Source organism: Protopterus annectens, chromosome 1.part2 (assembly GCF_019279795.1).
Source record: "Protopterus annectens isolate FY-2018-M chromosome 1.part2, PAN1.0, whole genome shotgun sequence".
Lineage (NCBI taxonomy): Eukaryota > Metazoa > Chordata > Ceratodontiformes > Protopteridae > Protopterus > Protopterus annectens.
The window spans coordinates 930,791,655-930,819,628 of NC_056727.1; the positions used below are offsets into that span (position 1 = coordinate 930,791,655).

The following is a 27,974-nucleotide window of genomic DNA, read 5'->3' on the forward strand; positions in this document are numbered from 1 at the left end:
TCCAAACTATCTGAATTACCTCCAGCTCATAACAGCTCATAGATTAATCTTTAACCCATCTAAATGCCCTGCCCTTACAAACATCCTTCTCCCTTATACCCCTAACAAAACTCTTAGGTCTGCCCGCCAAAACGTAATCACTCTCTCTCTCAACCTAACCATCCAGCAGGACAATTACTCCTTTCCTTTTCCTTAGCCAAAAAATGGAATTCTCTCCCTCCCTCCCTAAGATCTTTGCTAAACATAGAAAACTTTAAAACCCAACTTCACTCCTTTCTACTTTCTAATCGTAAATGTACTTGCATCCTACCAACATAAGTCATCCCTCCTTTAAATTCTTCTATTTTTGAGCTTATTTTCCTCTTTCTTTATAATAACTTTCTTTAAAAATCACTAACTACTTCCTGGATTGTTACTGTTAGTTCTTATAAGAAGGTCATTCAGACGTAATATTGTCTAGAATCTAACAATGACAACTGCCTTTCTCAGAACAATTTTGTAAATACTATTCTTTGATATGTAAATATTAGTAATTGTATTTCTTATCTACTGTATATATTCTGTCCATATTTTGCTGTGTTTTGTATATTGTAATGGTTTGCTATTGTTGGAGCTTTTTTCACCGGGCCCAGTGGACTTCCCCGGTCATCAAATTGGAAATAAATAAAATAAATGGGTCTCAAAGCTTTCAGTTATACACAAACACCTGTGTTTTGCAATTTCTGTCCAATTTAGCCCAATTATTGTGTCTTGGGGAATAATATGCAGATTCTATCCGAGTTTCTACTACAAAGCTCGCATCTTCTTCACAAAATATTCTCATATTCTGCTTCAGACATCTACCCTCCTTATATTTTCCTTTATATGGGCCCAATTCCAGAAGACTTGTTCCCAGTGTAACCTACACTGGGAGCAGCTGTTTTGTAACTTAGCCCTGTATGTCCCTGATAATCCCCACCATTGCATATCTGATTCCAGTCCTATTTGAATTGTTTCTTAATCTACTCATATTTCCCTTAATGCTTTGTATTGCTAGATTGTTTTTGTTCAGATTTTTTCTTTTGCATTGCCCCTTGACCTGGTAACACTTCAAGTCTTTTGTTTTCCTTTTTTACAGAAGAGGTTTATTACATGACCTCGAAGTAGTTTGAATACAGTATTAAATTAGTGACCTTTGTTATCGAAGTTGTAGTTTTCCAAGCTGTGTATCAGGATGGTTTGCAGAATTGTTGTAGCTCAGTTAAGTACAGCTTGTTCCTTGAAGTTTTCTAAAGCACTTTCTGGATCCCATTTTGGTATCAACTCCCAGAGAAGCAGTTACTAGATTGTTGCAGTCACACCATGAAGGATGCTCTCTCTCTCTCTCTCTCTATATATATATATATATATATATATGTGTATATATATATATATATATATATATATATATATATATATATATATGTATATATATATATATATATATATATATATATATATATATATATATATATTGTATGTATGCAAGCGTGCTAATTATAAACACATGCCTTGCTTCACTAATTAATTTCTTTTCTTTTAAGGTGGTGATAAACTGTGCCATTCCCAAGGGACTAAAATACAATCAGGCTACACAGACCTTTCACCAGTGGCGGGATGCCAGACAAGTATATGGACTTAATTTTGGCAGTAAGGAAGATGCGAACGTGTTTGCAAGTGCCATGATGCATGCCTTAGAAGTTCTAAATGCACAGGATACAGGTAGGTTTTGTACTCTTTGCTGTCTATTATGCCATTGACATTGGTGTGGGTTTTTTTTTTTCCATATTTTGGTTAGGTTTCCATTGGTATAGATAAGAGAGCGCATTATGCTTTAATTTTAAAAGAATAGTAAAGAGTAAGTAAGCCATGTTGTTGCATGTCTGTGTAGAATTGTTTCAAACCATTTTAGCTGCATTGATGGGAGAAATCACGGTGCTCTATGTTCACTTGCCCTTTGTTACTCTTTTTGACATAGTAATTTGGAAATGCATTACCTAGGGTTATTTCTTGTCTTCTGATGTTTTTGATTTTGTTTGGATGTTATGTGATATGCTGATAGGGGGTGTATACTTGCCCACCAGTGTTTATGCTCTCCTTATATGAATTATGCTTTCTGTAGTGTTATCAGGAATTTGTTAGTGTACCTTATTTTTTTTTGTCTTGTGACAAGTCTTGAGTGAAAATGTGCTTCAAGCTAGTTCGCTTGCTAGTTATCAAATGAAAGCAGCAGTAAAGGGGTAAGTAAAACAGAGCTATGTCTTTGAAGCAGAGCCGGTTCTTCAGTGAAAATTTGTACTGAATTAATGCTTTGCCTTCTGGTTTTACTCCAGGTGTATGTGGAAACATTGAACTAGATCAGTTTTCAAGACCCTTGCAGATTGTTTTGAACATCCAGGTTACACTAGCATGCCAGAACCACACTCTTACTTGATCACAGTTTAAACTGCAGAGGAAAAATGGGTCTACTGTAATCCTTGCTAGAAAGCAAAACACTCCTGCAAAACTGTCACAAAGCGAGTGGAAAACATACTACAAGAAGTCTCAAAGGAAGTAACTGCAGACTGATCATGTCTAAAGGCGCAAAATGCAATTTTCTTTTACACAAAAAAGTATTCACATGCATCTTTATGGGTATGAACGCTTTCCTGTGTGAAATGAAGAGTTTGTTTTGTAGCCTTTGGAAAACACCGGTGTTTTAAAGATATCTTCCAGATGTGGACAACTAAAAATACAGAGCCATGTGAACAGCATTAATATTAATGGCCAGTTAGGTGTTGTTGATGTCACTCTGGGTTACAGCTCTAATCATGGTGCGTTGACGTAGGCAAGCAATTGTGTATTGGTTAAGTAATTGCCAAACTGTTAATTTTTGACAAACTAAAGAGGTCCTGCTGGCTTGACTGAGGAGATAATCCTATTTCAGGAAAACACTTGTGATGCAAATTGCACACATTGCCTGAAGAAATTAGAGTGGGATGCATCAGCTATAGGAGTATTGCTTAGGGTTTAATAATCCACTTTCTCACCTAAGAGCATGACCATTGACAGAAGCATATACTGGACTGCTGCTTGTTAACATAAGTGTAATGATGCTGTGTTGGCTTTCTACCATGACCAGGGCTACAAAGTCAAGGGTAAGCTAGTCAGCCAGCCGTCATGTTTTTGAGAGGTAGGATGAAATTCTGGTGCAGAGTTCTCCCCACCAAAGGGAAATCCTATGTACCTACTCAGACAGTAATAGGAGGTTAGTTAGGACTGATCTCTTTCTTACCTTGTTGCTGTGCAGCAGAAATGCTAATCACTGAACAACTCTGCTGCCTACTTTTGTGCGTCCATGTCAGCAGTCAGATTAATACATTTTGTTGTAAAAGATAAACATTATGTATAATGCCTTGTATTCTTTCATCTCCCATCCTGATACCATGCAGTACAGTAATGGATGACTTTTAACTGAATCAAGGAATATATCTGTAAGTTGACATGGACGATCCTGCAATGTGTAGTGAACCATAGATGTCATGCAGACTGCATGGATTGCAGCACAACAGTAGTAACGATAAAAATTAGCTGACTAATTCAGTAAAGGGTGCAGTGTCCATCATTGTTGAAAGAAAATGGTCACTTTTGTCACAGCCAGGCAAGTGATGGTCACTGAGTCGCTCTGGGTTAAATTGCAAAGGGCCACTACATAAAAATATTGAAATTCTTCAGTTTTAGTAAAATCTTTATGCAGTACTTGAGGAGACCCATTTACCTTAGCCCCTGAGATGCAATCCTTCAGTGTCGGAAATTACATGCAGATTTTTTCACAACACATTTCATGGCATTTATATAGTCAAAACAATTTTATTACTGTAGTTAATTAGATTACAGCCTATACACAGGTGGTATTATCACTCAACAAGTGTAGTTGTAGTAGTAGTTGTATCATAGAAGCAGTGTCCCATTTAGTTTACAGACTTGCTTGTAAATGCAGTTAGCACTGTAGCTTATAAATACAAAATGGACAGGGTTTACATTTGTAGAAACCTGATGAGTACTATCAGACCAGTAATGTGACAGGAAATTTGGAAGTTGTGCATGACTAAGGAGTCATGCTGTACTTTGTGCCTTTTTTGAACAGGTTTTTTTATGTATTTGTCACTGGGCAATATCACAGCTTCAGGGAGGAGGTAATAAAAGTGTTAGGAGTAGGTGGAATGCTTATATTAAGGCATGGCAGGTAGTGCTGGCATAGTTTGCTGTTTTAAATTAGCATTTAACCTACTTTGACCTATCTACCCTGTGTTTGGGTACTCTGTTAAAACAAGAAAGCTTACTTAACTGTCCATTGGCATAGTCAGGGAGTCTGTGTTTGTCTATACAGCTGATGGCTAGCATCAGTGAAAGGTTCTGTATGCTAGAGTGAAAATAGGAGAAATAAGTCCACACACTTCACATGCAGCTCTTTTGTCTAGTGAGGAAGAATGCAGGATCTGTTAAGAAGTAATAAAATAGAACTGCATGCTACAGTCATAAGGATTTCTTGGCAACTGTTTTCAGGCTGCTTGCTACCGCCACCCATTCATGTCACACTTCTTTTGCAGATCTCCAGTTCTTAACTGCCATTCAGATATCCTGGAGATGGAAGAGTTCTCGGACTGCATTTGTTGTGTTGCAGTTTATCAGACATTTGATTGAAATTGGTTCTTTTTGCTGGTGGACACGTCTGTCTACTCATTGAGGGGTAACTTGCTGCACTTTTTCCTAATTTGTCTAGTCTGTTTTAGAGCCCCTTCTCCCACATTTTTGGGTGTGCAGGTCTGAGGCCGGTTTTCCCCCTTCACCACATCAAAACCATTGTTTTTAATCACTGTGCTTGAGGCAGGGCATTCACACCCAGTAATGGGTACAATAGTTCTGTTGTTCATGGAGCGGTGTACAATACTGCTTAGTGCTACATATGCTTGGGGTTTCATCAAATAAAATGTAGTGTTGAGAGAAACTTAAGTTTCTTTATAAAACAGGCCCTCACTAAGAAGAGACCTGAACTAGGGGAATTGCCTAAATTTGATATCAGATACCCAATGTCAAGCCATTTCCAATTATGATGCCAGTCTTTCAAGTAACGTAAGGCAGTCCTCAAACAGGTTTCTGACCCTGAGAAACCTTTGGTACTGTTTAGAAAGTAAATGCGGGTCCAGGCCCTAACCTTCAGAGCCCCAAGAAAAATTGAATAAAATTTCCCTGATATGATTGTTACTGAGACCCCTAGAGTTTATTCCAACATAAAAGCTGATCTCACCCCAGGTTGCCTTCCTCCAGAGTTTGGAATAAAATGGTACAGGCTGTTTGGAAATTTAAGGCTGAGAGCAAAGATGGGTACGTGTTCCATTTCTGTGTCTAGGGCATGCTGGAAGATCTTGTCCATCTCCAGTATATTTGCCTGTTCCTTCTGCAAGTTTCATTTCCACACTTGTCAGTACTACCAGTCACTTCAGAGTTATAGTGCCAAAGCTAGTGTATTTGCTGCTCAAGTACCAAGCATTGCCTGTTTTGCACCCTGTTGAGTCATTACTGTGCTGATCTAGGCATTGCCATATATGGCAGCAGTGTAATACTGCCTTAGAAGCAGCATCTGCTCCCAGTACCAGCCTTTGCAACCTATCTGGCGCACCTCTTAACTGTCTAGATTTTCACCTCATATTTTTGGTCTGTTACTACTAAAATTTCTGGTTTTCAGGCAAATCACTGAAGAATGAGGCCATTAAATAAAGACCTACATTTGAGTTTCAGACTTCATATCCTTCAGGCTATACATGCCAAAACAAATCCTCTTTATTCTTTCTAAGTTTATAAGAGCGATATTTAAATTTTGTCTCTGATTTTGGGCCTTTGCAACCCCCATTACTTTAAGGTCTGTGCAGATTTCTTGCAGTAAGATGTTGAGGGGTATGGTACCTGTTGCTGTTGCCTCTGGAAGCATCTCTACCAGTGATGTTTGCAGCCCACTTTGGTTTCCTGCAGGTATCATTGGCACCTGTCAGCATTTACTGCAATTTAGCCGAGTGTGCCTGGTACAAATCTGTAGATCACCTGCCACTGTCAATGCTTTTACTACCACAGTGACTTGTGGACATACTAGGATTGCATAGACCATTCCTCAAGCATCTACCAAAAGCTTGCTGCAACCACTCTCTGCCTCAGTAAGCTGCAAAAGGCCTTGCCCTTCATCTGAGTGTTCAGAACTTTTCCCACAAAAGACCATGGACGGCCACAAAGAAAACTAGGTGTACAGATTTTCCTGTGACATGTATAGTAACAGACATGTATGAAGAGAATAGAGTGCTGTTTCCTTTGATGCCCCCTAAATTTGATTTCTCCATCTCTCCAATTAATGCAGGACAAAAGAGGTTGACCCATGGACCCCATCCCATTACCACCAAAAAGGTTGCAGCACATGTTTAGGTATGCTCCCTAATCTTCCTGGTTGACGTTTAGAAAGATGCCACCATGATGGCCTTGGAACATCCTGCACATGGTACTCCCGTACCTAAAATTCAGACTGAATATTTCACAGATCCAGCAGTTGAGCAGTTTGGATGGAGTCATGTAAACCAGACCAGGTGATCCCAGTAATACTAAGGAGGGCGCAACCCTTCAGAGACGTGCCTGCCACCAGAATGGGAGGCTGTAATGATGGACATATTTGAGAAGGGTGTTTCTGTCCTCCATTCAATCACTGAGGGCACTGAATTATCTCACTCACTTGGTTTATTTTCAGAAAGAAGTTTTATGTTAGTTCCATGTGGTAATGAAGGAAAATGAAGAGCCCAGACCACGATCTACACGTCCCACATCATTTATAGTGCATCTGACAGTTCAGCCAGAACTGCAGGAACAGGCACACCTGTATGCGGACATACCTAGCTTATGGTAAGACTTTGTGGAGAACATGAGGAAGGCCTTTTTGTACTCCCTGGTTACATCCTTTTCTTTTTGGAGTAGACGAGCCACAAGCAGTTGGAAGGGTAGGGAAAACTCTTATGGCTATGGGAGTAGAATTTCAGCCTCCATGAGTTTGTTAATAAAGCAGAGGAGCCAACACCAAATGTTTCTGTCATGGACCACAGTTGACCAGGAAGGCAGAGAGGTTCTTTAGGAAGCTAACATCTTCCAGAATGGCCCCACAACCAGAAAAATGTTTTCTGCCAGTTATTGCGAAGATAAGATCAACTTTTGCGTAAAGAACAACTGCTGAAACATTCCCCAGCAGCTATTTTTGGAAAGTAGTTGAGGAATGACTGTCCCACCATCAAATATTGCTTATGACAGGTGAGCCTAGGACATATCTGAAAGCTGCAAATTGCATTAGTAAATGCACCACCTTGTCAAAAATTAGACAATGCAAGAGATAAGCAATCTGTTACAGGAAAGAGCCATCCAAAAGGTCCCACCAGACGTCAAAGTTATTACTGAAAATTATTTTTGGTGCCAGTGAAAACAAAAGACTGTAGGTACATACTGGAACACAGTGGCTTAAGACAGTACATAGTAAAAGAGGAATTCATGAAGGTATTCATGCATAATGTAGCTCTGTGCCTGTTACAAGGAGATTGAATGTGTTCTTTGGGCCTCCAGGGAGCATTTCTACTTATCAGAATTACCAAGAAGCCCAGGAAGTACAAAAACTTCAGTGCTGGTGTCCATGACTTTCAATTCAGAGGCCTACACTTTCTCTTGCCACAACCCCCGGGTGTTCAAGTTTATGATAGTATTACTCCACCAGAGGCAGCTAGTGATCAAAATCTTCAAGATTCTAGATTATTAGCTCCTTGTTGCCCTCTTGGGATTAACTCTTACAGCAGGCATGGTCTCTTATCGACCTCTTCCATTTCCATGCCATCAGTGAATTTTTCCAAGTATCAGATGCAGTTTGCATATTGCATAGCTTTCATAGAGTGCATGTTGGTCACCAGAATGTGCAATGCCTTCTGCTGAATGACAAGGACATTGCCTTACAAGCTGCCCTGTGAGAACAGTCTCATTTCCCTTAGACACCCCTGTAAGAAACTCCTCAAACCCTCTGTCTTCCAAAGCAAAATAATGCCTCAAAGTGCTGTGATGATATATGGCATCCACAGTGTATGCTGTGCCTCATTTCACTTTCATGGGACCTTTTCATAGGTTCATACTAGGCTATCTGCCCTAGGGCATTTATAAGCCTAGCCAGAGTGTGTTTGGCTTTCGCCACCCATTTTAAATTAATTTTGCTATGCCTTTTTTTGAAGTTAGTATACTGTGCCTCTGTCTAACAGTGACACAGAAGTGATAGCTGGGGTAAACCTACGATCTCCCATCCACTCATCAAGATTCCTCTTGAAGAGAATCAATGAGGGACTCTGCCTAATCTGGACTGGGATTTTATTCCAGAGTGAAGGGAGCCTCTGGGTTATGAATCTGTCCCTCCAGCATGTCCTATTTATTTCAGTGCTGAGGTTCAAGTCTCTCGAGCGCGTAGCTCGATGGGATTTGGATTTTCTGAGGTGCAGCATGTCCATTAATTCCGGGTTGGACATGGCTTTATACGTCAGGCACAGTTCGCCTCTGAGCAGGCGGTATGCCACTGAGTAGAGCTGGAGTTTCTTTAACCGGGCAGCATATGGCATCTGTTTGAGCCCTTTGATCCTCTTGGTGAGGTACTTTTGGGGTCTTTCCAGTTGCTGCAGGTGTCTGGTAAGGTACATCCCAAAAGGGGCATTGTACTCAATTATGGGCCTGATGAGGGATGAGTAAAGAGGCACAATGTCCTCCCCTGATCTAGATGTAAATCCCTTCACGATTAGATGGGCTGTATAAAATGTTTTTCTAACCACTTTGGCCACGTGGTTGTCAAATGAGAGATTGCTATCAACTTGGGTCCCCAGGTCCCTAATGACTTCTTCTGTACTTAATGGATTACCACCTATGTGGTAATTTGTGGGCACTTTGTTTTTGCCAAAGGGGATGACTATACACTTTTTGGCGTTTAGCTTGAGGCCATGGCTCTGGCACCAGTTGTCTGTTTCTATGAGGCCCTTTTGGAGGATGCTTGTGTCGGCTGGAGAGTTGATTATGGCGCCCAGTTTGCAGTCATCTGCGAACTTGGTCAGCCACAGTCCTTCCATATTGGCCTGTACTGCCGAGAAATATATACCGAACAAGAGAGGTCCCAGGACTGAGCCTTGTGGGACACCACTTGTAACTGGTTTGGAGTCTGACATGGCTCCAGCAATTCTAACCATGTGGGTTCTGTCCTTGAGCCAGTTTGCAACCCATCTAGTGACACAGGGGTTAATATTTAAGCTGGTGAGCTTATCTATAATGCCCGAGTGGGGTATTGTATCGAAGGCTTTTGCGAGGTCCAGGTAGGCTGTGTGGACCACCTTCCCCTCGTCAATGGCCTTGGTGACTGTTTCAAAGAAATCGACCAGGTTTATGAGGCAGGATCTGCCCTTAACAAAGCCAAACTGGGTAGGATCCAGTGTCTGTAGGTCCCCAATATCTTTATTTATGAGGTCCATGATGATCCTTTCCATAGCTTTGCAGACCAAGCTAGTCAGGCTTATGGGGCGATAGTTTCCAGGATCCATTGAGGCACCACCTTTGTGGAGAGGGACCACTGTTGCTGTATGCCACTCTTTGGGTACATATCCTGTAGTAAGGCTAAGATTGAACAGTAGTTTTATGTTTGGGTTTAGCTCTTCTTGGAGTTCATGTAGGACGCAGCCCGGGACACCATCTGGTCCCATTGATGCTGTGTTTTTTGCTTTGGAGAGGGCGGCTCTTACCTGAGCATCTGAGATGTCAGGGGGGCAGCACTCTGTTGGGATAGATATTTGCCCTTTTGGTGGGGAGGGGGGGAGAAGTTTGCACTGGACCTGTCAGCTAGGATGTTGGCAATGTCTGTGGGCTCAGTGTATTTTTTGTCATTTTGGACCAATTCTGAGCATATCTGGGAATTCCCACCTAGGTTCCTAACATAACTAAAGAAAGCCTTGTGATTATTCTTAGTGTCCTGATCAATTTTTCTCTCGAAGCTGGCCTTAGACGATTTTATGAGTGCCCGTAGTTTTTTTCAGTAGTCACTACAATTCCAGTGAAACCAACATGGCCAGTCACTTTCCCAACACATCGCTGTTTTGGACTGTTGTAAGAACAACCTCCAGTGGTGGCTATGTATACCCAGTCTGACAAGGGGCATCCCTTTCCAGTCACTACAAGCCTTCTGTATCATTAACATATGGATGTATTTGGCACTCAATCGCTAACTCATTTCTAGGCCAGACAGCTTGGGGGTTGTGGCCACCACACTGTCATAGTTCCATATCTGTGTATTGGAACACTCTTCTGTATAGCTAACACTGTCATCCTTCCAAGTAAGATCTGTGGGACCCAGTGGCCAGTTATGCAGATGATATGGCAGTCTTCTGCTACATCAGACAAGAGGTACTCACTGTTTCCCCATATTCACAAATCTTTGGAAGTGGGTCATTTTCAACAAATCCTTCCTGATTGCAGTATACATGCTGGGAGAGACCAGCATCTTAACATAAAGGCAGTGTAGGAGTCTGGTGCTTCTCATGAATGGTAATTGGACAAGACAGTGTCCAACAGTATCCTCTGGAGAGGGGGTCGGCCAGTAATGGGCCTTTTTACTTCTCCATTAAATGTGAAATGTCACAGTTCTTACTCATATGTTCATAGGATCTTACCAGGCTATTGACAAGAGGGTCTTTACAAGCTTAGCCGTTAAATCCTATATAATACTAGATGAGAGATGTCATCTATGACCAAGGTTTTTCTAGCAAGGACTACCCATGTCCAGGAGACAAGCTGGGGCATTTCCTGGCAGAAATTTACAGTTTCCCATCCAGTCAACCAGGTTGCGCTTAAATAGGGTCATGGAGGTGCTCTGCTTAATATGGTTTAGAAGCCTATTCCAGAGGTATGGCAACCTCTGAGAGATGTATCTGTCTCTCCAGCAGGTACTGTTTGTCACAGACTAGACTGAAGTCCCTGGAATTGGGCGACTGTAGTCCCTTTTGACTTACGGATGTGCAGCATTTCCATTAGATTTGAGTCAAAGGATAGCCCTGTATACCAGGCGTAAGTTGCCTCTAAGTAGTCTGTATGCTACTGAGTACAGTGACTGTGACTTCAGTCTGTTAGTATAACACATATGCTGGAGAACCTGAATTTTCTTAGTTAGAAATCTCTGAGGTCTCAAGTTGCTGCAGGTGTCTGGTATGGTATATACCAAAGGGAGCATAATATTCAATAATAGGCCTGATGAGGGATGAGTGCAGGGGAGTTGTAACCTCTTTTGCTCTTGATATAGTGCATTTACTAATCAGGTGAGCGACATAGAATACCTTCCTGACCAGAGTAGACACATGGTGGTCAAAGTTGAGGTCAGTCATCTTGTGTTCACAGATCTCTCACTACTGAAATGGTACTTTAGGGTATTATTGTTTATTTTATAATCAGCAGGGGCATGTTTTTACCGAAGGGAATAATGATGCTTTTTTTAGTATTTAGTTTAAGACTATGGCTTTGGCACCAATCATTGATTGCATTGCTAGGGGATTCAGTGACAGCACCTAATTTGCAGTCATAGGTTCATAGGTGTTTACTAGGCTGTCGACCACAAGGGCCTTTTTAAGCCTAACCATGCATCCCAAATCTCTGACAAGTTCTGATACCCTTGATAAGTGTATGTATGGGCCTGGGAGATGAACCATTTACAGGTTACTCTTTTGCATCGAAGACATAGATGCCAAACCAGGGATGAATTTCTGTTTTCCCATCCAGTTGTCCAAGTTGCACTTGAATTGGATTAGGGAGGAACTCTGCTTCACATGGATGGGTTGCCTGTTCATAGACGAGATAGTCTCTGGGATACATACCTCTCTCTCCAGCAGGTCCTGTTTATATCACAGGCAAGGTTTAAGTATTTAGAACGGGTAATTCTGGTACAGTTTGTTTTGTGAATATGCAGGAGGTCCGTCAGAGTGGGGTCTGACAATGCCCTGTATGCCAGGCATAGATCTCCCCTCAAAAACCTGTAGGAGACAGAATACAGGGATAGGGCCTTGAGACGGTCTGCATAGGACATATTAATTATGCCTTGTATTCTTTTTGTGAGGAACCTCTGTGGACATTCCAGTTGTTGGATATGCTTGGTTAGGTACATACCAAAGGGGGCATTGTACTCAATGATGGGTCTGATGAATGCCAAATACAGTGGAATAATGACTTCCTTGGACTTAGAATGCCATACCTTTGTAAGTTGCGCAACATAGAATGATTTCCTCACCACTGTAGACACATGAACAAAGTAGTCCCTGACTACTGGGTCAACTCTAAGGGGTGTGTTGTCAATATGATAGTTACCAAGGATGGATGACTTCCCAAAAGATTATATTATGCATTTCTTGGCATTTAGTTTTAGTTCATGACTCTGACACAAGTTGTTTGTGTGTCAGCCCCTTCTGGAGGACATTAGTGTCAGTGTGAGATTCAGTGACAGCTCCTAATTTGGAATCATCTGCAAATTTAGTCAGCCAGAGACCACTGACATTGGCCTTGACTTCTGAGACGTAAATGCTAAAAAGGAGCAGTCCAAGGACTGGTCCTGGAGGGACTTCACTTGTGACTAGCCTCTTTGTAGGATCTTACCCACAGTAACTTGGGTTTGGAGTAGTTCCATAGAGTTACCTTGTCTAACCAGTCTACAGGTGCAATTACCTTTAATGAAATAGGTATGCCACATCCTTTGGTTCTTGCACCTTCAATTTGTGGCCTGAAAGTGTGGAAAGCAATGTAGCCTAGGCCGGGATACTTTCTACAGCCTTGAGTCAGATTTCTGTGACTGACAGATGTCAACATTCCATCACTGAAGGATGGTCCTAATAGAGTTTTGTGGCCTTAGGATCTTTTTGGTCTTCCCTCTTATCCCTGTGATAACCAAAACCATTCAGAAAACAAAAAAAAAAGGCTCCACTCCAAAATAATACCCGTGGTACAATTTTGGCTGTGCCTTGCACATCCTAGCAGTCAGTTCCATATAATCCTATTCAGAGGCTTTTGCTAACTCTCTACCAGAGAGGTATCACCCTGACATCAGTGCTTAATGCTAGCAGAATAGCTTCTCCAATTCTGAATGTGGCGTACAATTTACACGGCCCAAAGAAATTATTAGAAATTCTAACCTTCACAGAAACCATTCACCAGAAAACATATAAGGACAAATGGAAACTTCTCACCATTTGGGCTAATGAAAAATGTCTGAACCCCAGATCAGCTTAACTGGCGGAAATACCTGGCATATCTTTCTTACAATGTCTCTATGACTTCATTAAAGTACAGTGTTTAGTCTCAAGTTTCTGTGCAGGTATCTATACCTCATCCATTGCTTCACTTAGATTTAAAAAAAAAAAAAAAAGCATTCCTCAAAGGTGCATTTTATTTAAAATATCCAGTCCATACCCATTTCCCTTGTGGGACCTTTACTTCATTTTAGAAAAATTCATTTGGTCACCCTTCAAACCTACTCCAAAAACAAACTTCAAGTATCTGTCCTGGAAAACAAATGGGCCCTAGGGCTGTCACTCAGTTTGGGAAGTGCCCAACTGATCACTCCAAGAGGAGTGCTAGAGTACAGGAAGGTGAGCTATTGGGCAAGCCCCAAGAAATTATTAAAAGGGTTGGACTTGGGGATGGGAGAAGTGTGTTCTACTTAGGCCTTGGCATGCTTCAATACAGTCTTATCTCATTACAAGATTTAGTTTTTTTTTTTTTTGGGGGGGGGGGGGTAAAAGACGTGTCACAGATGAATTTGCTTGCTTGCACGTATGAGTGGAAGATTTAATAGTAAAACTGGACCTGTCTGCCTGTAGTGTTTTGGTACCGTAATGCGATATTCAAAATGATGTTTGGTAATGTACAAATTGTATAGTGTGATTTTTAGTATGGTTAGGTTCAACTGGCACTTTCTGATCGTGTCTGCTACAGTGGTTTAGTACCTGATTTTATTCAGGAATTATGACCCTAACCCAAGACAGATGCAGTACAATTCTGCTTAAAGGCCTCAAAAAACAGGTGTCTGTTGTCTTGTGTACTATATGGCTTATCTCATGTTTTACTTGCCTTTTTTTCTGAGCAGGGTAATAATGCCTTACAGTAGCGTCTGCAACATAACATAGTGGCACTTTTTGGTACAAAGGAGTGCATGCATGTTTTTGGCAAAAATACGTAGAGAACTGACCAAGGTAATCATTAGAAAACAATTTCAAGAGCCTGCCTGCTTGAAGAGGAGTTGCATTTTTACAGGCATACCGGATAATTTTGTAATTTTAATAGATAAGTATAATCTTTCCTCATCAGCACAGAGCTACGTTGGGCACTCTGGGTCCTTTACTGCAGTACTATGTTACTGTGTTACTATTTTCTGGGTACTAATTCAAACCAGAGCAGCTGTAGTGTCTTGTTAAAAATTGGAGACCTTACTGATGATGACTATGCCGGAGAATGTCAGGTCAGGCTTCAAAAAAAGCTTTTTGCCATCTGCTACAGGATTAAGCGGTGGTTTGGGAAATGTTATAGAGGACAGGTGATGAGAAAGCAACTTTCTTCTCTCTCAAAATTTCATGACTTTATTTTTAATGTACATTCCTGTTGAAAAAGCCCCCTTTTTTATCTTTGCAAATGACATCAGTGCATAAACAAATGCGCAGATACTCAAAATACATAGTTCTTAAAAGCACTGCATTACTTAAATGGCAATTTCTTAAAATTCCACAGAGCAAGGATATCAAAAACAGTGATGCTCTGCTCCGAGTTTAAAGTGTTATTTGTAACAAAATGCTAAACTTCAAACACAAATGTGCCTTAAGTCTGTACTGTTTCAAGAATGAAAGGGATGCAGACTTCTGTCTGGCCACTTGCCATGGCAGACCAGTGTGTTACAGTTTGTTTGGTTTCTTATATAAAACGCAGTAATTAACAAATGACATACAGATTAACATTTTAAATTCAGAAGTTAGCTTATTGACTTTGTGTTGCTGATATCCAAGTACTCAGTACACTGCAGCAGTTATTTGATACAATAATTTTATTTGCATTTAATTTTAACATAAAAGGGCAAACATCAGCATACTTTTTATTGGGGGAGTCTTAGTACATGCTCAGTAACACTTATCTCAAAAAAGTGAACTAGGACTTTTTGGTTAAATATTTGTGCTTACCTTAATTGTTTTTACTAATGTTGATATTTTAATGACTAAAAATAATAGGAAACCCATTACTAGTTAACCATCAACTGCTGTGATTTAGCTGTAGTGCCATGATTTTTTCATTTTACCAGATTAACTTGGATTTCTTACAAAGACAGACTTTATGGGTACATAGCTTATTAAATAAATAAACTAAAGTTATGCAAAGATTCAGTAACTACAAAAGTTCTAGTGTGTAAAGACCTTTTGTGAAGAAATAGAAAAGTGCTCCTGTTTGTGACCCTCTTTGCTATGATTTGTAATGCTGAGAGACTGAGCATTACTTGAGTGTTTTACATTATTTAGACAGCTGAGTGCTTTTGCTTTGTATGTAAATTCAGTTTATACATGAGTTTATACCTCTCAAACTTCAACATTAAAAGTCAGACCAGTAGCAGCCTTTAAAAATTGTAGAAGAGAATCCGAGGAGCCCATTTATTGAAGGTCTTTGTGTTACATCCTATGTAGTTAGTGATAGGGAATGGTTTTTAGACTTATTTATTTAATGAGGTGTGTACCCATAAACCATTCTGACTTTGAGGAGCATCAGTAAATGAAAAAGAGCAAGGCTAACTGAGGGCCAAAATCCTAACTCAGTGCATGTCGTTATATTGCTGAAGTATGTTAGAAGATAAGTATGTGGACAGACGTGCAGCCTTAGTAGGGATAGGGCTTGGCTAGTGACACTAGGAAAAACAAGTGTACCAGCGTCAAGGATTGAACCAGGTAGTACAGAATGTAGTGGTGATGAACTTCCAAGGATCTGCTCTCCTCTACATGAGAAAGCTGTGTACAGGGCAACATGCTTTTGCAACGCATCCCTAAGGGAACCTGAGGCTAGGTAGAGTTATGTCACTAGCAACTACAACATACCAAGCATGAGAATGTGAACTGCACGACTGTAACTGAGCATGTCACTGTTGTAGGCAGGAGCGAGGATGGATAGTATGGGTAACACAGAACTGTTTTTGGCTAACTGCTTCTTGTCTTTACTGAGCAGGCTTACAGAAGTGTGAGGTCATTGTTAAGGGTCCAAAAACAAATGTGTTTTGATGTAGAAATAGTATTGTATGTATAGATTCAGTATAAAAAAGTGAGACAGATGTGTGTACCTGTTATAAACTAACCACATGTTTCTCTGCCCTCCATGCTGTATCTTTTCCCTCTGCAGTGTTGCATGTGATTGTGTTCTCAGGATGGTGGAGGTAAAAAAAAAACATATGGCTAGTACCAGCACATATTCATAATGTCTCCCTCACCGCATCCTTCATTCCACCATAATTCAAACATTCCTTGACAATCCTCGTACCAATAAAGTCATCCTATAGTACTTTTACTAATTACTACTCCATCTCCCTCTTATATCCTGTAACTTAAACATTTGAATGACTGATCTACAACCAAATACTCCAGCATCTTAAAAAATGTGGTCTAACAACTGACTCTCAATAACAGAGTTCGTAATGCTTGTAATACCCTGACTGCAGTTTACACTCCCTGTGACCTTGTCTACTCAGCAATGGAAAAATATAATTAATGAGGTTAACTTTATAGATTTTAAGCCAGAAGTTTCAAAGTGGTAATCATGAATTGCTGTTACAAAAACTATAAAGCTGGTATTTGGTCATAGCCTAATAAACTGGTTCAAAAATATTTAACAGAAATGACATTTATAGTGCAAGCAGGGGGTGCCAAAACAGAGGACCGTTTTCACTGCAGGGGTAAGATGAGGATCAGTACCAGACTGAATACTGTTCTGTATTCGTAAATGGTATCGAACTGCAAGAAAACACAGCCCTTTATGCAGATGATATAGTCCCGCACAAATCTGCCCCTCAACAAGTAAAATACAAAATCATCTGAAAAAGTACTTGGTATACTTTACTGCTGGCTATTAACAGTAAATGGAGATAAAACTGCAGCCATGCTATTCAGCACATGCACTTACACAATCACTAGAGACAAGCCTGTTACACTAAAACCTCTCAATGATGAAACGTTTGTACCAATACAAGTATGTGGGACTCTGTCTTGACCTTAACTTAAATTTTAAAATCCGTACTAAAGTCGACATTCAGCTTATAGTAGCTTGCATCTCAAATTGTCTTAGCTATGAAGCTTACAGGGCTGTAACTAAAAATGTCGTAGTACCCAGAACAGATTATGCACTCCTCATAGTATTGCTATATTGGGCGTACCCATTTCCTTCAGACTAATTCAAACATTATATAAACCGTAAATATAGATTCATTAATGTTGCCCCACAGCTAAAACGCTCGCATCACCCTCCAAAAAAACAGCTGCTTGCCAATTACTGCATGCACTACCCTACTCTTATCAACTCTTACCTGCAAAATTTTAAACCAAGACATGTAATCATTATAAAATAAACTCACCATTAAAACTTTCCCTTACCCACTCACCAAGAAGCCACAAAAATTACTTGCACACTCTATATTGCCTCCTGACTACGTGAAAAAAAAATACTCTCTAATTATCCCACCTTATCAAAACTGATTGCTAACCCAAATCAGATACACGACTACCTCAGACACTTAAGAAAAAATGTAATACCTGATAGATTCCTGCATAAGTACTGCTTCACTGACAGTGGGTAACCAGAGCCTTGTAGCTATGCACACTCCATTTTTTTAAATGTTTACCATTACAATGAAGGGTACTGAAACTCTTTTGTAAACAGATAAATGTAAAACATTACATAGTTACTTTCTGTACTGCTATCACCATTATACCTGGTAACAATCTAAAACTCACTGTGTACCTAAATGTTTCAGAAATGTTAAGCTATGTGACAATGACATGTGTAATATGTTCTTGGTCACTGTAAGCCTGAAATGCCTGCATTTGTAATTGTACTTCTCCCTTTCCTGTTTTGTATTTGTTTATACAAAGTTAGAACTGTACAGATGTAACTTTCACCCAAGCATCATGTCAAATTGTGCTGGTTTTAACCATACCACCTGTTATTGTTATGCTGGTGTTTGATTTTAATTTCAGCTATATTTTTTTAATTGCATCATGCCTGCCAACCATCAAGCTTCTAAGAGGCTGTCATTCAAGCAGCAATGAGGGTACTTTGTGCTTTTGCTAGCATTCCAGAATTGCTTGCGTACCCTACTCCCTTTATTTTGCCTGTACATTGTAAAACAATTATAGAGCTTAAAGGTAGCATTTCATAGTATAATACCATAAATTGTCACTGATGGATTTGTATATAAACTTTGGTGTGCTGAGGGAGAGTAGTAGTTGCGAATACCACATCTGATCTCCCCTGAAAAGCAAACGCTGATCTAGTGGGACTAAACCGGTAAACAGAGAGTAAATAAATACTTACCAAACAGTGAAGCCTAGAAAGGAAATGTTTCTTTCACTAGTGGCCGTTTTACGTTTTATGTTTAGGAATACACAGTTTACAAATGTAAAGTATGCGATGCAGGTTATGTTGTGAAGAGAGAGCAAGAGAGTAGGAGACATCTTGATGGATACATTTGAAAACGAGTACAAAGAGAGCAGTGGTAAACTGGCATCTACTTTATTTTGCTGAGCATGGTTCAGTGATGCTTTTTTGATGGATGGGCTGTGTAGCCTTTTTCCACTGTATGCAAGAAAGAAGGCAGTGATCAAAGACTGATGTTTGAGTAGAAATGCACATGTTCATAGTGTTACACTGCTGCAGTCATTACACTTGGGTTATCCTGCCGTCAGGCGGTCCCACAGTCGGCCTGAGTTCCAAAGTCTTGGTCCGGCATCGGTTACTGTCGCATCTTCCCTGAAGTCAGTGCGCCAGGGGTATACAAGATGCATCCGACGCCATTTTCTTCAGTCTTTCTTGCCACGCGGTGCCCGAAGCAGAAGCAGTTCGCAAGTGCCGGTCGGCCGACTCCTGAGATTTTCGAAGTCGAATTTCAGATCCGAAGTCTTCAATAAAGCTAAGTACCCTGTTGGGGAAACTTTTTTCTTGCCTCAGACCGATGTCAGAAAAAGTTAATAATTGTATTTCTTGTGGGAAGCAAATACCTCATAAGGACTTCCACTCTTACTGTATTCTATGCCTAGGCCCTGATCACGACGTCACTAGTTGTCGGTTTTGTGCTACATTTAACAAACACACTATAAAAAGACGTTTTGATTTTGCTTTGCACTACTTTGGCTGAAGGTTCAATTATACAATGCCGTCGGATCAGCCAACGACCTCAATACCGAAAAAACGCAAAGACAAGGATAAAGACAGGCATCCGAGGTCCAAAACCGACAAAACCTCTTCTAGGCCAGTCGCCGGTTCTCAGTGAGGCGCTTTCGCAGCCCCTGACACCCGCTACCTCAGAGCCACAGGCCGCTGCCGACAGAAAATGCTTGCAAGCTCAGAAGCTCCTGCTTGTAAAGAAATGCAGGATTTATTGCATGCAGTTGAACAGGTGTGAAAACATATACTCTGCAATGTGGTTTTGATTCTTTAGAGGCCTCTTGTAGAGCCACAGTTACAGGATGTCCTTCAAGGATGCATCTGCAGTCCTTACATATGAGAGGGCGACATCAGCCGACGCCGGACCCAGACTTTGGAATCCGGCCGACCGAAGGGCTGCCTGAGGCAGGACAACCCATATGTAAGGACTGCAGATGCATACCTATCGGACATGTACATTTATGGTAGGTACAAAACTGTACTTTCTGTGATTCGAAGAAATGCTTCCTTAAAATAACAAAGTTTACCTGATCATGTTAAGACAAAATTATTGGATGCCCCTTTACAGCATGATACTTTGTTTGGTGTTAAGGCAGAAGAGGTGTTAAAGAAAATGGAGGATAAAGCTAAGTCTGTGCAAACAGTCAAGGATTTCTTACAGGTACAGCCACCCTCAGTTTAGCAGAAATTGGCCAACAAAGAATTGGTCCTTTCCAGTGTCAGACAGGCCACAGAGAGGCAGATACAGACGCCCAAGAGGCAGATCTCAACCCCAAGGCTCAGACAACGACAGTGGGGCACCTCAACCCCAAAAGATGGTGAGGACAAGTCTCAACCTTACAGGAAACAGTCACAATGACTTTCCCCTTCGTACGCCAAGCACATCCCTTCTGGAAGCCCCCTTAGGGGGAAAACTAGCAATTTTTCTCAAAATTGGCAAACAATCACCCAAGACAAATGGGTCCTGAATATTGTGTCTCAAGGTTACAGATTCCACTTTCATACTTTACCAAGGTTAAAAGGAATGCCAGACCTGCCACAAAATCAATGGACAGAGGCGCAAAAACAAATTTCAGCCCTCATGGACATGAGAGCTATTCAGAAAATACCACAACAGGAACAAGGACAAGGATTTTACTCAAGACTCTTCCTGGTCCCCAGAAAGGACAAGGCCTGGAGGCCCATACTAGATCTTTCAATTCTGAATACTTACCTGGATATTCCGAAATTCAAAATGTTGACATTACAGCAGCTTCTACCCATGCTGGACAAGGCTTGGCTTGTTACTGTGGACCTCAGAGGCATATCTGCATGTCCCTATCAGACAAAATTGCAGAAGATACCTCAGATTCAAAGCTGGTACAATGCACTACCAATTCTCTGCACTGCCCTTTGGCTTACCCACTACGCCCAGGGTCTTCACAAAGTGCCTGGCACCAGTAATTGCATTTTGCAGACAAAAAGGAATTCAAATATATCCATACCTGGACGACTGCCTCATTCAAGCAGAGACAAAAGACATTCTTCTACAGCATCTGGCGTTTGTAAAAAGGTTGCTAATTTCTCTAGGGTACACAGTAAACGAAAAGAAGTCAAAACTAGTACCTTCGCAACAGATTATATTCCTGGGTGCCAGCTTAAATGCAACGGCCCAGATGGCTTATCTCACGCCAGACAGACAAGTTCAACTAACTCAATATTTTCAATTGCCGGCAAGAAAGTCCCATCTCCCTGCAAGAAAAATTCTGCAGGCCCTGGGATTCATGGCATCCTGCATACTACTAATACCATATGCCAGACTGCATATGAGGAAATTACAATGGTACCTGAAAAGTGTTTGGACTCAACACTCTCACAGTTTAGAAGCAGTAATACCAGTGATTCCCTGCCTAAAACAGGAGTTTCGATGGGCACAGGCATGTCACCTAAACAAGGGTTAGCCTTTTACCCAACCCACAGCCAGGCAAACTCTAACAGATGCTTTGGATTACGCCTGGGGAGCACACATGGCAGGAAAATGCATTCAGGGCAAGTGGACCACAGACCAGATGCATCTTCACATCAATTAAAAAGAGATGTTGGCTGTTCAAAATGCCCTAACAGCTTTCAAGGACCTTGTGGTACATAAGCAAGGGGGCACTCATTCTTATCCCCTATGCAGGCAAGCCATGACCTTGTGGAACACAGCTCTAATGTATCAAGTTCACCTGCAAGCACAATTCCTGCCAGGAAAGAAAAGTACTCTGGCAGACGATCCAAGCAGAAATATCATGGACCCTCATGAATGGAAATTGAATCCACAAATCTTCAGCATGGTAACGCAAAAGTGGGGATGCCCAGACATAGATCTAGTGTGGCTCTTAACCAAACCATCCATCTGCCAACTTTTTATCCAACCCCCCAGAATAAAGGAGAAACTTCTGCATTCTTTGGACATACACAGGCAGCTACGCTTCTACTTGGACAAAACAAAGGCTTTCAGGAAAACTGAGCAACTGTTTGTAGCATATGCTGCAGGATCACAGGGCAAGGCTATCAAAGCAGACTATATACAAATGGATAGGACACTGTATTCGGTACTGCTACACACAGCATGGAAAATCAGTCCCAAATAACATTAGGCCACATTCCACCAGGGCAACAGCCACTTCAACAGCCTTTCTCAGAGGAGTACCTACCAAGGAAATTTTGGAGGCTGCAACTGGAGTTCAGTGCAAACCTTTACCAAGCATTATCACCTGCCTCTTTACTCTAAATCCAGAGCAGGATTTGCCACTGCAGTTCTGCAGGGCCTCATAGCCAATCCTAACTCTTTATAGACCAGCCACCCAACCTCAGCTTTGGGATTCTACCCAAGTGTAATGACTGCAGCAGTGTAACACGATGAACATAGTACAGTTTTGTACCTACCATAAATGTAGATGTTAGTGTGTTCACGCTGCTGCAGTCCAGGTTACCCTTCCTCCATCCCCTCTGAACTAGCTGGACTTATCTATACCTTTCTATCCTATACAACCTTTGGGGTGTATTTGCTGGTAACTGAAGGTATTGTTTTTACTGTATATTTTTGATTAGCAATATATATTGCTTACCTACTTGGGGGCACCTGACATCTGGGGCAACAAAAACTGAAGAAAATGGTGTTGGATGCGTCTTGTATACCCCTGGCGCACTGACGTCAGGGAAGAAGCGACAGCAACCAATGCCGGACCAAGACTTTGGAACTCAGGCCGACTGTGGGACCGCCTGACAGCAGGATAACCCAAGTGTAATGACTGCAGCAGTGTGAACACTCTTAACATCTACATTTATAGTAGGTACAAAACTGTACTTTCCGCATTTATGTAGGCAAACATGCATGTGTTGTAGTATGACAGGTGTTTGAAAGCAGTGATTGTTTCAGCTGAGTTGGAGGAAAAATTGAGTTCTGCAAATAAAATGTGTACAGCAGCGTAGTTGAGGCCCTGAATTAAGACACATTATTATTGTGTTTTCAAAATGAATATGTCCTTATTTAATTGCATTCCAGTAGCTAGTAAGTGTAAGGTTGTGGCACAGAAGTTCTTTAGCGATTGCAGGACAGACACTACCACTTAGTACGATTCTGCTGAAAGGTCACACAAAACTCAGTGAATACACAGAGAAAATGTTGACCTTCCAGAGTGCTTTTGAGATGGATTAGCACAGCTATTTTATAATATTAACAAGAGTTTGCCTGACAGCAAGACAGTGTGGAAAGCACTTTAAAAGGTGTTGCAGTGATACCATGATCTTATGCCTCACAATAGAGAGTGACATACAGAGCCATGTGCCTTCTGGTGATTCACACAGAGAGCCCTGTTAGAGTTGCCATAGTCTGTGTGTGCATTTACTATGTAGTAATCGCTGCCCAGCTGAGGATTTTGCTGGATTTAACATAGTTGGTATAGTTTTCCATGAGAGAACAAAACTTGAATGGGATAGTATGCATAAACCATTATATTGAGGTATATTGTTCATAGGTATGTACTAGGCTATTAGCCCTAGGGCCTATACAAGCCTAGCCAACAAGGTACCCTGGTTTTTGCCACCCAAGAAAATTATTTTCCTGTGCTCCTGTCAAGCAGAACCACAGAAGTGATCCCTGGGGTTAATTTCCTATTACCCATCCAATCATCAAGATTTTTCTTGAGTGCTAATGAGGAGCTCTGTTTGAGATAGGTAGTCTGTTCCAGAGTATGGGAAGTCTCTAGGACAGGAATCTATCCCTCCAGCATGTTTTGTTTATTGTGATGACAAGGTTTAGGTCCCTAAAGCGTGTAGCTCAGAAGGATTGGTATTTCTTTAAGTGGAGCATGTCCAATAGCTCTGGGTTTGACATAACTTTGTATGTTAGGCAGAGATCGCCTCTGAGTTGGCAATATGTGACAGAGTAAAGCTGGAGTTTTTTGTCTGTCTGCATAGGGCATCTATTTGAGGCCAGTAATCCTTTTTATGAGGTATATCTGTGGCCTTTCCAGTTGTAGATGACTTGTGAGGTACATACCAAAAGGGGCGTTGTACTCTATAATGGTTCTAATGAGTGAAGTAGAGGGGAACAATGACCTCTTTTTTTCTGGATGAGAAACCTTTTGTGATAGTGTGCCACATAGAAGGATTTCCTGACCACTGTAGTGATGTGATTATCAAAGGAGAGACTACTGTCCACCTGTGTCCCAAGCTCTCTTATCACACTTTCGGTGTCAAGTAGACTACCGCCTATGTGGTAGTTCATGGGTACAGAGTTTTTACCAAAGGGGATGACAATGCACTTTTTGGCATTGAGCTTGAGACCATGGCTTTGACACCAGGCATCTGTCTCAGTGAGGCCCTTTTGTAGGATGTCCACATCGTTAGGAGTTTCGATTATGGCTCCTAGTTTGCAGTCATCTGCGAACTTAGTTAGCCAAAGACCTTCTGTGTTAGCCTGTACTTCAGAGAAGTAGATACCAAACAGGAGAGGACCCAGGACTGACCCCTGTGGTACTCCACTTGTCACTGGTCTGAAGTCTGATTTGGAGTTTGCTACTTTCACAGTGTGGGCTCTGTCAGTAAGCCAGTTGGCAACCCATCTTGTGACATAGGGATTTATACCTAGTTTAGTGAGTTTATCTATAATTCCAGAGTGGGGGATAGTGTCGAACACGTTGGCGAGATCTAGATAGGCTGTGTGAACCACCTTACCCTCATCTGTGGCTTTGGTGACTGCTTCATAGAAGTCTATCTGGTTTAGGAGACATGATCTGACTTTTACAAACCCGAACTGTGTGGGGTCCAGATTTTGGAGATCTCCAGTGTCTTTGGTTATGAGTTCCATGATGATACGTTCCATGGCTTTGCAGACCAGGCTTATCAGGCTAATGGGGCGGTAGTTCCTGGGGTCTGTCGTGGCTCCCTCTTTGCGGAGTGGGATAACTGTCGCAGTGTGCCATTCAATGGGCACAAAGCCTGAGGTGAGGCTATGATTGAACATGGTACTTAGATGGGATGCCAATTCATTCTGTAGTTAGTGTAGGAGGCAGCATGGGATGTTGTCAGGTCCCATGGATGCATTGTTAGTGGCTTTGGAGAGTGAGGTTTTTACCTGTGCAGCCGTGATTACAGGAACTTTGCATTCTTCCGGTATAAAGATGGGCCGTTTAGGGGGTGAGAGGGGGGGTGAAGTTATCTGCCAGGATGCTTGCAATATCAGTTGGTTCTGTATATTTAATGTCATTGTACTGTAACTCAGAGCAGATCTGAGAGTTGCCATTGAGATTCTTGACATAACTATAGAATGCTTTGTGGTTGTCTTTAATATCAGTGGAAATTTTGTTTTCATAACTAGCTTTGGAGGATTTTATGAGGGATCTCAGCTTCTTACTGAGGCTGACCAGGGAGTTTCTCCAATCGTGGGGTTTTACTCTTTTTTTTGAAACAGTTTCTTTCTTATAGGTTCATAGGTTCATACTAGGCTATCTGCCCGAGGGCATTTATAAGCCTAGCCCATTGTTTTGTGGCTTATGCCACCCCTTTAGTATGGGGAACTATACCCATTATTTTGCTGTGCCTCTGTCGAGCAGTGACACTGAGGTAATTCCTGGGGTATATCTGCGATCTCCCATCCATTGGTCAAGATTTCTCTTGAACAAGGCCAGCGAGGTGCTCTGCCTCACATGTACCGGGATTTTGTTCCACAGCATAGGGAGTCTTTGGGTGATGAATCTATCCCTCCAGCACGTCCTATTAATAGCCGAGACGAGGTTTAAGTCTCCCGCCTTGTGGCTCTGATGGATCTAGATTTTTGAGGTGAAGCATATTCATCAAATCTGGGTTTGACATGGCCTTGTATGTTAGGCAAAGGTCACCTCTGAGCAAGCGGTAAGCGACTGAATAGAGCTGGAGTTCTTTCAGTCGGGCAGCATAGGACAGATTTTTGAGACCCTTTATCCTTTTGGTGAGGAACTTTTGTGGCCTCTCCAGCTGCTGCAAGTGTCGGGTCAGATACATTCCGAATGGGGCATTGTACTCAATCATTGGTCTGATGAGTGATGAGTAAAGGGAGACTATGACCTCCCTTGATCTAGATGAGAATCCCTTCATGATAAGGTGAATTAGCTACATGGGTGTCGAATGACAGACTACTATCAACCTGGGTCCCCAGGTCCCTGATAACTTCTTCTGTGCTCAGTGGATTGCCACCTATTTGGTAGCTAGGGGTAACCTTGTTTTTCCCGAAGGGTATGACTATGCATTTTTTGGCATTTAACTTTAGGCTGTGGCTCTGGCACCAGTTATCTGTTTCTGTGAGACCCTTCTGAATGATATCTGTGTCAGATGTGTTTTCTACTATGGCGCCCAGTTTGCAGTCATCTGCAAACTTTGTCAGCCATAACCCTCCTGTGTTTGCTTGTACTTCGGAAAAGTAGATGCCAAACAAGAGTGGGCCCAGGACTGAGCCCTGTGGGACACCACTTGTGACAGGCTTTGAGTCTGACATGGTGCCAGCAACTCTGACCCTGTGGGTTCTGTCACTCAGCCAGTTTGCAACCCATCTTGTGATGTATGGGTTAACATTTAAGCTGATGAGTTTTTCAATGATACCCGAGTGGGGTATTGTATCGAAGGCCTTAGCCAGATCGAGGTAGGCTGTATGGACTGCCTTTCCTCATCAATGGCTTTGGTGACTGTTTCAAAAGTCAACCAAGTTTAAAAGACATGATCTGCCTTTGAAAAAGCCAAACTGGCTTGCATACACAGTCTGCAACTTACCTATGTCTTTATTTATGAGGTCCATTATGATCCTCTCCATGGCTTTGCAGATAAGGCTTGTCAAGCTAATGGGCCGGTAATTTCCAGGGTCTGTGGAGGCACCGCCTTTGTGAAGTGGGACCACAGTTGCAGTGCGCCACTCCCTGGGTACGTATCCAGAGGTAAGACTTTGATTAAACAGCTGTCCTAGCTGTGGGTTTAATTCCTCATTGAGTTCGTGGAGCACACAGCCGGGACACCATCGGGTCCCATGGATGCTGTTTTTTGCTTTGGAGAGAGCAGTTCTCACTTGGGCGCTGGAGATGTTTGGGGGGCTGCACTCATTTGGTATAGATATCTCTCCTTTGGGGAGAGGGAGAAGTTTGCACTGAACCTGTCAGCCAGTATGTTGGCAATGTCTGTAGGATCAGTAATCATCACATCATTTTGAACTAGTTCTGAGCATATCTGGGAGTTTCCTCCTAGGTTTCTAACATAGCTAAAGAAGGCCTTATGATTGTCTTTTGAGTCTTTAGCTATTTTTCTCTCGAAATTTGCTTTGGATGATTTTATGAGAGCTCTTAGTTTTTACTTATAGTGATCAAGGGTGTCTTACCTTTTAAGGATTTTGCTCTATCTTGTAGTAGCTTCCTCCTTTTGTTGTAGAGTTTGTTTATGGCTGGGGTCCACCAGACTGGACGCTTGCCTTTGGTACAAAGAGTCTTTGTTTTGCTTGGGATTGCCTTATCCATGCAGTCCTGCAGGTGCTGGTAGAAGGCGTTTGTAAGTGATTCAGCGGCTTGAGTATTGTTTTCCGCCGCTCGGGGCCTGAAAGGAGACCACACTAGTCTGTAGAAGTGTGAAGTCGGCTTTTGAGATGTTTTTTACTGTGGTCTTTTTATTTCAGGTGGGGTTGGGATGAGGACCTCCAGCGAGATTAGTTTGTGATCTGATCTCACCAGTGAGGGTATACTTCGGTGTTGAACATTGTGCTCCCATGTTCGTGATGATGAGATCAAGTATGTTATCTCCTCTTGTGGGATGGTGACTAGTTGTTCCATGGCATTTGAGTTTATGAATTCCAGGAACTTTTGGGCTAGGGTGTTTGGGCTTGAGTAGTGTTCCCAGTCTATATTAGGGTAATTGAAGTCACCTAGTATGATGGTGTTTGGTGATACATTTATCCCTCTAGTGTTTTCAGGAAGGCC

General features: G+C 41.7%; 1 protein-coding gene across 7 annotated transcripts in view; it reads left to right on the forward strand.

The window, feature by feature from the left end:
* Positions 1-27,974, forward strand: part of ENAH (ENAH actin regulator) — a 1,657,477-nt gene that overhangs the window by 636,601 nt on the left and 992,902 nt on the right. For all 7 annotated transcript variants that reach the window (XM_044059827.1, XM_044059830.1, XM_044059831.1 and 4 more), the window contains exon 3: positions 1,563-1,740. In XM_044059827.1, coding sequence (XP_043915762.1) covers positions 1,563-1,740 — 178 coding nt within the window. The remainder of the gene's footprint in view (positions 1-1,562; positions 1,741-27,974) is intronic.